Here is a 12,651-nt window from a genome sequence, read left to right as displayed (position 1 = left end):
CCTGTGTGTGAATGAATGAATGCAAGGGAGCAGTCCTCACTGATGCTGTTTTATTGTTGCTGCAGGAGAGCAACGCAGTGGTAGCTAGTTACTAATATTTTATTTTATGAATAAGAGCCCTTGAAAACTCCAGCAGTGAACACGGGTTCATTTCTTTTATAGGCAAGAGGAGGTATTATTCCCATGCCAACAGATTTGATTTTCTTGCACATCTGTTTCTGCAACGAAAACCCCACCCACTCTGTGAACATTTAGCTCGTAAATTATAGGGTTTGAATTGGGTGTATATTGCAAAGACTGACTTTTGCGCATATGATCTGTGAGAATGCTGTGGAATGCCCATATAACTTTTTTTGTTTGCTTTTAGTATATTTTTTAATGAACAGAGAATTTGGTCTCTGAGCACAGTAATAATAGAGAATATTTTTGTCTTGTTTTTATAAAATTTGCCAGGCTCCAATCATTGAGCCTACCGTTATGTACATAACTTTTTAGCTGTGTCTTTCATGCTTCTGGAGCAAAGCCAACCTTCTAACACTTAATCTCAACTTTGTAGGATACTTAATACACTTTACATTTTATCCCCAGAAGGTCCCCGTTATTTAAAGATTCTGCTAACTACTCAAATGTGCACACTATTAGAGTTCAAAGAAACACTCTGGCCACGCTCGCTGGTTGTTCTTGCAGATTGGCTTGGGCTTTCATCTTGCAGTGATATTTTTGAATAAAGACATTTTCAGGTTTTATTGACAGCTGCTTTCACACTGGAGTAAAAAGTTCATCTTTTGAGAAGCTGAAGTAGTGTGGAGAGCTGTGCTATCCATGAGGGAGTTGTGAGTTGGCCTGTGTGCAGCATGGCCAGCCAGCCATGACCACCAGCCCAGCCTCCAGGTGTCAGAGCCTCTGGCCACCCTCCAGATCAGCACCTTGCCTCAACCCACTGCCCAGATGCCAAAACTCTCCTTTTAACCCTTGGAAAAGTCCTCTTCTTGATCCCCTCTCTTTCACAGCTGCTGAAATCCTCCCTCTAATTCCCAGATAAGTACCCTGCCCCAACCTCTGCAGCAGCTGCTGGAAGCCTTCTGCTAAACACTGAGTAAGCACTGATGAGGAGCTTCCAGCCTCCCCAAAGCTCCTCATTTCCAGGTGTCATCCACCTGGAAATTAGTGAGTGCAGGGTGGATTACTGAGCTGTAAGAAATGCATATGTAAATTCTTTCTTGTCCACCTGGTTACCACTGATCGACCTTTGTTTCTTAACAGCTGTGCAGCAGCAGACCAGTTTTGTGACAGTGATGTCACCTGCCACCATTGTTGATGCCAGTTGAGAAGCTCCTTACTGTATTTTCTGTTGTAGTCTGAGAGCAGGGTTTACTCATGGTTTTAATCCACTGCTGCCTTTTTACACAGCAAAGTAGAAACCATTCCTTATGATATCTGGCAGCTTTCCAGCAGCAGCCAGTTCGTATATGAAAGTTTTAAATAAATTATTGTTCTAGTATACGCCCTGAGGTTGGAGGAGAAAGAACATCCAGGACTAACAAACCTGATTGTTCTGGCAGAATCGCTTCAGTCCAAGCTGGCATTTCTAACATTTTCCTTTTTGAGACTGTGCTGTGTGAGCACTTTATACAACCATGCTCATTTTTCTTGTCCTATTTGTTGTGTATGCATCAACAATCTTCAATATCAAAGCAATATTTAGGTATTAACCCTGCCCTGAACTCCCTTTACCTTGGGTAGATAAAGCCAATAGCTTGTCTGACAGCATGAGTTCATTAGGCTGCATGTTACTCCTCCAATTTATTACCTTCTGGGGAAGGGTGTGACACAGCCCTTGGAATGAAAGCACTTTCCAACTTGGCATTCGTAGATTCAGAAACATACTTCAATTGCACTGCTAACACTGCAGTGATTTTAAATTATAATCACTCGGCATTGAACTAAGTGATTACTATGCTTGTACCACCGTGCTAGCTGAGATTCCCATAAATTATGATGTGTGTTTTCCTTAGGCAAGTACTGGAAGTCAGTGGAGCCATACTCTGTGCCAGTGGATTGTGCTCTGGCTGAGTCTCAGAAACGAGAGAGGGAGGAGACAGAAACGGTGTCTGCTATGGCCTCCCTTTCAGTGGATGTTGAGCAGTGCTTTCCTCAGGAAAGCAGCAGGTAAGCCCATGCAATTATTGCAGAGAGCGAGGATTTTGCACTCCAGTCACATGGGATGCAGAAGACAGCTAGACTGAGTTGTTTCCAGATTGTCTGCTAACTGAGCTACCTGGAATTTTTCCTCCTTCAATTTAAGATCTTCCTACTTGGCTGATGGAAACACAAAGGTATTCTATGCTAACAAATGTTTTGGTGCGCGTATCTCTTTACTAAGGTTCCTGAGAGTACAACAACTTTGTTTCATCCCCATGTTAAAAGCTCTTTACTATATAAAAAGTGCACTATTTATACTGTCTGTGTGAATGGACATGATCAAGTATAATCAACAGTATTCTTCACATTGGAAGAAATTCAAAACTGGGTTAGCTTTAACTTTCTAGGAAGGCATCTAACTTATGCTCAGATAAATGTAATAAGGATGGACTTAAATCATTATTAAATGATATTAGATAGGCATTAAAAGTTACTTCCCTGGAAGCAATGGAACAGTGCCAGCATAAAACTTAAAACAATCCTGGCCAGGACAAGGGCCAGCATTTTCTGCCTGCTGTTCTGAAGGTACCGGCTAAAAAGAGAATGCTGTCTTTTTCCAGCTTGCCAGCTGCTTTTTTAGGTTAATGAACATTGCTTTCATTTTCGCAGCCTGAGAAAATGACACAGTAACTGTTACTAGTTTTCTGCCAGTTAAAGATGAAAAAAAAAAAAGAAAAAAAGCCTCTGAGCACTATGTTACAAAGCAGTATTTGTTCAAAGGGACATCAGAGTTTTGAAGAGCCTCTGCAGAAGTTCTTGGTGTTTCCTATTTACTCTTTTGGAGGACAAACTTTTCTGGCCTTCTCCAACAGATGAAGACCCAGAATGCAGGGAGCAGTTCAGTTTCCATCGGAGGAAAAAAGAAAGAGAAGTAAAGTAGAAAAAAAAGCCTTATAAGGAGACTCACCAGCTCCCCGCACATTGTAGAATGGAACTGCATAGCAGGAGAGGAAGGAGGGAGATGGAAGCAGACTAGAGCTGTGGTTGGACTGGAGCCAAAAGGGCTTGTGACTCCTGTGCCATGGCAGCTATTTGTTTAGTTTGGTTCTTGCTGTCTGCATGGAAATTTTATTCCAAACTTGTCTGATGGGCAACTGGGAGAACCCGTGGGGAGCAACACGGAATCAGCTCAAACCTATTGGAGCATTTGAAAGTGGACATCTCCCACTACTGTGACAGCATTCATCTGTCAAGAGATTTGCAGATGTGGCTCAAAGGAACACATTGGGGACATAGCTAGTCAGTAAAGTTTGTGGTGTTTACTTAGTCATCTTTCTTATTGCAACTGTGTTTTAAGGATGCTACATCTATTGTTGGGTGTGGATTATTACAAATGAATCCATAAAAACTCAGGAAGAATCCAGTGATGAACAGGAGACAAATTTTATATCTGTGAGAGCATTAATCAGTGATCAGCTAAGGAATAATAAGATTTGTCATGTAGATTTGTGACTGTCACGAGATGTTTCTGTTAGCCAAGGAAAGAAAGCTGGGGATCCTGTTTGTGTATGCAGAGCTCTGAAATATAAGCAATTTTAATTAAAGGGTTGGAACTAGTTCAGCCAAACACAGCAAATTCTTAAGTTGTATGAAAAAGGGCGTGGTTAATTTTGTGTATTTTTGTATTGCTCAGAATAATCAAGAACTGTATTTGTTATGATCCTCCGCTCACTTAAATCTACGGCTGTCAAGAGCAATCACTGATCTTACAAGACTTGAGCAAAATAACCCTTTGACTTAATTATTGTATTTATTGCCTAACTACTGATAACCTGTGGCAGTTTCCTCTCATTCTGAAAACAGCGTCTCAGAGCAGAACTGAGAAAGTGGGAAAAAAAACGGATGTGCTGAAATGTACACAAGTGGAATTCATGTGGCTGCCAGATTCATTACACTTCATCAGTCCTGGGCTCTTATAGGGGTGAAGCCTTTGTGATGAATTGTTCTGTGGAAAAATGGCTTTGTTTGAAATATCCTTGGTGCTGTTGAAGTTTTTCAGCAGCGCAAATAAATCCTTATAAGCGTACATCCCTGATTATGTTTCCACATTTGTAACCTACAAAGAAGTCACCCAAAGCCAGCTTGCCATCAGGGAGCAACAGGACACCATAAGCATCATCTCACTGGGACAAAATTGACAGCTACTTTTTCTGAGGCTTCAGGATGTTGTTTTCTTGGCTTTCTCCCTACTGAATGTAAAGATGAATATGGAATGAAAAAGGGTAACCTTGAAGATTTGATTTCAGAGATGCAGACACAGTTTTCTGGGCTGCAGAGAGGACCTAGCTGCACTTTGAGCATGAATGAAAGTTCTGCATGGGATTATGAATGCAGGGATTGATTTGATATTGCACACATTGGTTTTATGCCAGTATAACTCAATTCACTTAACAAAAACATATAATTCTATTCATAGGCGTATAAGAACACAAGCTGGAGTAACACAGTGATGAATTACAATTTTATCACATTTGTTCCATTTATTATAATTAAAGACCAAGTATACTTTGCTCCTTCTCCAACCTTCCTCTATGAGAAATGACAGAGCTGAGGAACTTGAAGAGCCCTCTGGGCTCTTATATTCTCTGCATCACTCTTCCCCATTGTGGATTGCAGCCACAATCTGAAGACCTTTCCACTGAGTATTTCTGGGGGAAAATTGTTAGTGGCTGGCAGAGCAGGATCAGAACAGAAAGTGTCATGGCTGACAGGGAAGCCTGAAGGGTTCCTTCATTCTGCCAGGAGTCTGTTTACTTTCTCTTAATTGCCACTATGTTCTGCCAAGCTGATAATTCCGGTCTTGTTTCACATAGTTGATGATAGACATCCTGTTGACTTCAGCTCTGGATGGCCAGGCCTGCAGATGAAGAGAGTGGCAGCAAAAGTCTCTTTGTGGGAAACTCTTGCCAGTTATGTTGGAGGATATGTTGGTGTTTGGAGTGAGATGACTCGTTTTAAACTCAGATTTTGGGTAAAGCAGCTCTTTTCCTGGCCAACTCGTATCTGACTCACTTACCACTGATGAATAAAGGATAAAATGCTCCTGGCTAAGGCCTGCATTAAGTATTTCTCTTTCTTTCTTCTCTCCTTCCTTCTTTTCTTCAAATGACAGTGCAGATTATTTTTTTTTTTATTTGATTTTCTCTGAGACTAAATGAAGAAAATGGTGAAATCTGCTATGCTTTTGGTGTTTTATTTAACCAAACACAACTCTGCACTTTCAGATTCAATTGAAACTTGATTATAGCCTTCATGAGAGAACAGATATAGAAAAAAAGACTTTGTGGATAGGAAAGAAAACATGCATGATGCTAACACAGATTTAAATGCAGACGCAATTAAAGGAACCAGCATGCCCTATAAAGCATTTCCAACTGCCATAACTTTTGTGTATAGATAACTGCTTATTCCCTAAGTGAGATACAGATTTAGCTGATTAGAATTTTGCTTTGGCCAGACATCTGTTTCAGAAGTCTTGCTATGAAAATACTCAGCACAGTGCTGTCCACGATATACTGGAGCTTCTGTACATCTTGTCTTAAAATGGAAAAATAAATGGGTGTGGGGAGAAGTCTTCAGCACTTACAACTTTTGCAGCAAAGAGTAAATCTTGAGAATGACATTTATCAGGATTTAACTTTATGGCCCTCATTCAGCTGAGCATAGATTTTACTCAAATGGAAATGAAAATGAAGCATCAGTTTTGGGCATTTCCCTTAGTGTTTCTGAGCTATCAGTTGCATTTTCAGTCATATTGCAATGTATTTTATAGCAGTGGAACTGCTTAGATTGGAAGGTACATCTAGCCACCAACTAGGGTCACATTCTCTGCCTGTGCATTGGCTCATAGAGCTTTGCTCAGAATTTCACTGTATGAGCATCCAGAAAAACTTCTGAAGAACTTGCACCTACTGACCATACCCCATTGCATCTGAACTCAAAGCCAGGCTCAGGAGTCAGAGAAGCTGCAGCCTTATTTTACCCACCTGGTGGCTAGTGCCTGAAGGAAAGGACAGGGAACAGAGGAGTTGAGAGCAAGACTTTCCCTGATCATCTGTAATCTCAACGGCTGTATGTGACCCATCTGTGTGAAAGCCTCCAGGATACTTATCCAAGTACAAATTTTTCAAAGCTATTTTTGAACTAATTTGCAGTTTTGATGTTCATGCAGTGAATCCCACAGCTTCATCAGGCGCAGTTTAGAGCATTTAGAAATGAAAGCATTTTTTTTCCTACTCACGTTCTCTGCTACATTTCTGGTTTTAAATATTTTAACTGTCTCAAGACCTTTTATTTTTCCTGGAATTAAAAAGAAATCTTACTTCAGATTATTCTTCTTGCCCCTTTTCATAATTCTCTTAGTACTTTTTAAGAACAAGGACTAAGAATAGAATTCAGGACACCAGATGTTGAGCACACTATGGATATATACAGTAGATTAATGATGGGCATTTTTTGCTGCTTTTGTTTCTCTCTTCTACTCTCATTAATTCTAAGCTCTCAGTAATTGCCATCACAGTATATAAACAATTAAAGCTGTCCTCGCTCTGCTTTGTGTATTATTTTGCATCTGTTTACCTTCTTTTCCATTCAGAATTGGCACTATGGGCTTTAGAACTATCTAGTATCAGTAATTTTGCATCATCAACAAATGTTATCGCTTAAATGTACTGGTATGTTGCCAAGTCTTGAAATGCTGTGGAACAACTCTCTATGGTGAAAATTCACCAGTGTTATTACCCATTTCTTCCTTCAGATGGCTTTTTAATCTATGGCAGGGACTTCTCTCATAAACTAAGTTCCTCAGAGCATTTGCATAAAATCATTGGAAGACTTTCTTTGTACATGGGTATCACTTGATCCCTCTTCCTTCAGTTCCTTCAGAAATTTGTAATAAATTTGTAAGGTTTGACTTCCCTGCAACAATTAAGGCTTAACTCTTAGCCAAATTACTATTATCTAAATGCCTACTAATTCTATGATTTATTATAGTTGCTATCAATCTCTCTCTCCCCCCTCACCCCCCCAGTGCAGACATACTGTATCTCCTATAGTCTCCCTAAGGAGGACAGCATTTCTTACCTCTGGCATGGATGCTGATTTAACCAGTAGAATGTACTCTACAGTTATTTATTTAGAAACATCATGATTGCATTCCCTAAGAACTCAGTGGACAAATTTAATCTGCTCTTAGCAATTTGGCAGTGTTTAATATATCAGCTTGTTCTTGTGCTGATTCAGTTTAAGACAGTTCATCTGCAAATAATAAAATCTACCTGACACTTCTCTAGTTAACAGAGATATAAATAGTTCATTTTGCTCTTGTGGTCTACCTTTCTTGATGTTCCTCTTATGCTTTGATCATTTCTTCTGATGTATTTGAAAGATCTTTTCACTATTAGTTTTTATGCCTTTAACATGTTAGTCTTCAGATTCTCCTTTGCCCATTTTGTGGGTTTACATTGAACTTGCCAGAGTTTCTATTTTATTTGCCTTATTTGGACACGACATCCTCTTTTGGGAGTTCACATGTTTTTACCTTGGTTGTCTCTTAAATTGCAAATTCTTTTTCATCATGGCTCTTTTCCTTTGATCCATAGAGACCATTTTTTACTAGGATATACACTTACTTGGGATCTTTAATATGATGTCTTCAAGCACTCGCCAAATCATCTTCAAGGTATAGAAACATACCTCCTTTCCCCCATTCTTTGCTACCAGAGGATCACTTTTCAATTATGGTGCTCTTCCCTGAGACAGCTGAGTTAAATTAGAAACAGATTATGGCATAAAACAACCATACCCCATAAGAAAATCTATCTTTTGTTCAGCAATTTCAGCAATTCTGGGGACTTGGAGACTTATCTTGATTTTTTTTTTGTTTTTTTGTTTGTTTGCGTGTGGTGGTGTAGGAATCTTTGAGGAATCTCTGAAATTCTAATTTATAAATTAAGGTAAGAGAATTTTTTTATGATTTACAGAACACATCTAGATTCTTAAACTGGCTTTCTTTAAAGTGTAGATCTGATCTATTTTAAATAGAATTCTCATTAAATAATATGGTTGCCATTTACTTAGAACTACCACAGAGCAATAGCACTCAAAGTGTCTCAAGTCTTGCCAGATTTTATCCACATGGAAGAACTCTGTCTCATTGACTTCATTTGTTTTAATATGATCATTTCATTTAGCAATAACTGCACAGAGACTATTTCCTTCTGCCAGAGTGTGAGCTGCAGATAGATATCTTGTAGGCAAGCACTCTTCATGGTATATTCAAATAATTAGAATGAATGCAAGAGAGCTCTGCTCCTAGAAACTTGCAGTTTCAGTGTAGGTTTAAAAAAGATCACAGTCGTGGTTCTTCATTCATTACAGTCCTAATCTGTGCCATTTTGGATCTGCCAACTGTGCAGATCAGCCTGGATCAGATCCAACCTCACTGTTACATTTCTGAGGAATTAGAGCATACAATATGGATTAGGTTGTTTTGTTTTGTTTTCCTGTTTTATTTTTTTATGCCAACTTCTTGCTAGCTACAGGAAGACTAAGTGAACTAGTGCAACTAAGAGTGACATAATTGAGGATCATAAATTTGGCCTGTCAGACTCTGCTCCCTCAATTTCACGGGGAGAACTTTGTATTTAAGCTGAAGGGGTACACACTGATTCATCTCTCAAACATATGTGATTTCAATGTTTTTCTTTCTGTACTAAGAGCCTGAAAACTTTACTTGATCTCTCACAAAACTCTAGCCTAAGCTGTTGTCCTGTAAACATGTACGTTTCTACTGACAAGTCATTGGATAGATCCAGTGACTTCTCTTGTGCTAATAAACTGAAGTAAAAGCACACACACAAATCATCAAAGCAGACTCAAGAAGGCTGAGAATACTCACTCTGGGAGATAGCAGCTGGATTTGCCAGGACACCTGAACCTCTTCTCCACTTCCAAAAAGGGCCTTGAGTCTTGCACTTGAATGTAAATATTTCTACTGGGGCTTAGGCTCTGGCTGTTGAGGAACATTGGGATATTCTTGGAGTACACAGGAGTTTATTAGAGCACAGTGCATGAGGTCAGTCCTGGTTTTCAGAAGTGCCCTCATCAATGAAAAATTACCCAGGGCTAAATGTTTAAACACAATTGTCTCAAGGTTGTGAGATATTCATGAGAATGTCAGAATCAGAAGCCAAATACATGTAAGTAGACTTGCACATACTCCTTCCCTAGCTCCTTATAAATAACAAAAGCTCCCACTTCCAATTGCAGAAATTTTCCATAGCTCCACTCTTTCCTGTTCTGCCAGTCACCAGTTAAAATCTACTGAAAGCTTTCTTCTCATTCATTTGTTCATTCATTCATACATTCATTTATTCATTCATGCATAGCAGAATCTAAAATATTAACTGCCACCTGCTTTCAAATTGCTCTTTTCTCAGCAACTCTTGTCAGGTCCTGGGTGTTTAACAGGGCTTGCTGCACTTTTGCATTATTCTACAGGGGAAGCAGGTCTTCTGCTGGAAAAAGTGGGACCATGTGTTTAGCATGAGGGCAACAGACAGCAGCAGTGTGGAGTCTCCCCACAGCACATGTTCCTATGCCATACTTCACTAGAAGGCTGGGCTCCATCCCACCTCTATTTCCTCTGTGCCATCCAAACCACAAGTCAGGAGAATGCAAGGAAGGATAAAAATATAGTGATGATCTTGGTCATTTTTTTATTGCTCACATTAAAAATCCTCCACTGTATGGCGAGGAATAGCAGATTCGAGATTTATAGATGGATAATCTTTTGGGTTCACAAACCCTTTGGAAAACAATTAGTCTGAAAAATGTCTACTTTTTCATATATTATTCATCTGACTTATTTTTTTAACATACTAGCAATAATAATTTCAAATCATAAAGGAATAACCTGCATAAGATCTTTTAAAGGGACATTGCTGGTTTTTTTGTTGAGAAAAACTTTAATAAATTCCAGATTAATTCAAAATTCTCTGGCTTCCTTGCTAAATAAACTACCAAAGCCCATGCAAGCCCCCATTAATTACTTTTTTTTTTCCATGAGATCCCATGATCTTGTATTTTCTGAGGGATTTTTACTGAAGCCAATCTTTATGTGAGCTTATCAGATTTAACTGGTAAATGTCTGTTCTATTTATTAATTTGTATTTACTTACTGCCCCCCTTCATTTCAAGCCATTCTTGGAGGTCTTAAACTCACTTTTTAGGCTGTGTTCAGCCAGACTGATGAAAAATGGTCTGTTTCTAAATTCTTACATTCTTCAACAGTGAGTTCTCACCATGGTCTCAGAAGTTCCCCATTTTACAATTACCAGCATAATGCTCAGAAACAGTTAGATATGAGAAGCTATGACACAGTGCACCATCTCAGCATTTATCTCCATTTGTTACTTACTAGATGTTTTAAAGACTTTATCTTGCTTAAGTTGGATATTTCCCAGGAAGTTTCAAACAAAAGTTGCACTTAGAATCTGATGAGATATTATTAATGGATACTCTCTCTAAGACTGCTAGACAAGTTCAGAATTTGGTCTCATAAGTTGCAGGTAGGCAGGCAGCAGCCAATGCATTTATGAAAGCACAGAATTAAAACTCAAAGGATTGAGGAAAAACCTTGCAAGAAATATTGCTGATTGCTTGGCTACTGGTAAACTGGGGTTTTGTAATGGTATGGACTCACTTGGGAAAAACAAAGGCATGTATTTCCAGTCACAAGTGCTTGTAAAATAGAAGTATCACGGCTATTTTTTTCGTGAAATGATTTGATTCTGTTGACACAAAGCATGTACATTTCTGGAGAAAAAGTTATAAAATATTCTGACATATTTTAATATAAACAGAAACGTTTTCAGTGATTGCTTGGATCTAAAATGTTTTTCCACTTGACATTTGTTTATACTTCCTAGGAAAGAAACTCTATTTATGGATAACTGAATAACACAAATAAACACGAGAGAGAGCTGAAAAATCAGCTTTGATTATGCATGAAAATCTACAATGTCATTGTGTACTCTTATGCTGTATTCTGATTGCCTGTTTATTTTTACAGAGCTGCTGGCGAGCCCATGGAAGAAGAGCCAGCCTTGTGAAGTGCCAAGTCCTCCTTGATATTTCCTGTGGGTGACATCATTGTGTATCCCCCCAAAGCACCCTCAGACATGTCTTGTCTGCTGCTTGGGTGGCATGGATCAGATGGAACATAAACACTGGGCACAAAGTTCTGAATAGCAGCTTCACTTGTTCTTTGGATGGACTTGAAAGGGCCCTAAAGATTCCTTAAATGTAACCGCTACAATTGTAGAGTTACAGTAAAACAGGCTTGGGAGAAAGAGCCTAGAGCATGCTTTTTATATGCTGTTCGACCCGCTCACCACCATCGATTGTGTAATAGAGTGTTACAAAATTCTACACGATAGATTATAGATATGAGTTGCAACAGCCAGCAAAATACTTGGTAAACTCCATGAATCACTTTCTGACACTTTTTACTGGGTGATTTTTTTCATACTGTGTTAAACTGTTAATAGAAATTGTTTTCTTTGCTCCTGTAATGAAAAAATGAAAAGAAAAAAAAAAAACCCTTTATTTTATGTGCCGTTTTTTAAACCCCTGTAATGAGTTCTTAGCAGAACAAGAGAAAGGTGTGTAAACTGAAATGAGGGATTTTAGTTACAGGGAAAGAACTTCTTATTGTACTATAAATCCCCCCAAAGTACTGTGCTTGGTGGTGCTTCATTTTATTTTCCCTTCCCCTGGCCATCTCTCCCCATTTCATGTAACCTTTTCTATCATAAAAACACATTCACGATTCCCTAAAATGAGTGATCTTCTGTCTTTAAAAGATTGCTGTACCCGCCATAGTTGACAGTAGCTCTCACCAGATGTGCAGCAGAGATCAAGTAGTCTCTGAAAAATAGATGGCTTTCCAAATGTGTTTTCATTTTATTCTGAAATGTTTCTGCATCCTGGCTCTAAGAACAGCGATCCGAAGCAACTGCGTGCAGCTCATTTGAAGCTCAGGTGTTTCTGTGGAGTTTGTTGGGGGTGTTTTTTTACAGGTTGTCTTGTGAATACAAACTGATTCTTTTATGTAGTCCAGCACTGAGAGAGCTGACACTGCTTAAGGAGTTTCAAAGGGTTTTGGTTTTACGTTAGATCCCCAAAGTGCAGCAAGACTTCCCTGCGAGGTGACATTAGCTATTTAATTCCATGTTTGCAAACGTAACATAGAGTCGTGCCTTTAGCTGATAATGAACGCTTAAACTGTTACACGTGTTGCCTTACTGCTAGAGAAAGAGATAGGGCATGTGTGTTAGATGATTTCAAATGAACAAAATTGTGCTACAGCAACTTTTATTTTGTTTACAACTTTCTCACCTAATGAACCCTGGGCGATACCTTGAAGTATTTTGCTTGCAGTATGTG

The 12,651-nt window shown here is 39.0% G+C and overlaps 1 protein-coding gene across 1 annotated transcript in view; it reads left to right on the top strand.

Annotated features, from left to right (window-relative positions):
- Positions 1-11,321, top strand: part of HDAC9 (histone deacetylase 9) — a 438,875-nt gene extending 427,554 nt beyond the window's left edge. The window contains exons 26-27 of the mRNA XM_042817004.1: positions 2,016-2,169; positions 11,276-11,321. Of these exons, the coding sequence (XP_042672938.1) occupies positions 2,016-2,169; positions 11,276-11,315 (194 nt within the window). The 3' untranslated portion in view covers positions 11,316-11,321. The remainder of the gene's footprint in view (positions 1-2,015; positions 2,170-11,275) is intronic.
- The last annotated feature ends 1,330 nt before the right edge of the window (positions 11,322-12,651 follow it).

The sequence above is a fragment of the Centrocercus urophasianus genome, unplaced genomic scaffold (assembly GCF_019232065.1).
Source record: "Centrocercus urophasianus isolate 14NV4802_14NV808 unplaced genomic scaffold, USGS_Curo_1.0 seq_16, whole genome shotgun sequence".
Taxonomy (NCBI): Eukaryota; Metazoa; Chordata; class Aves; order Galliformes; family Phasianidae; genus Centrocercus; species Centrocercus urophasianus.
This window is presented reverse-complemented; position numbering and strand designations above follow the sequence as displayed.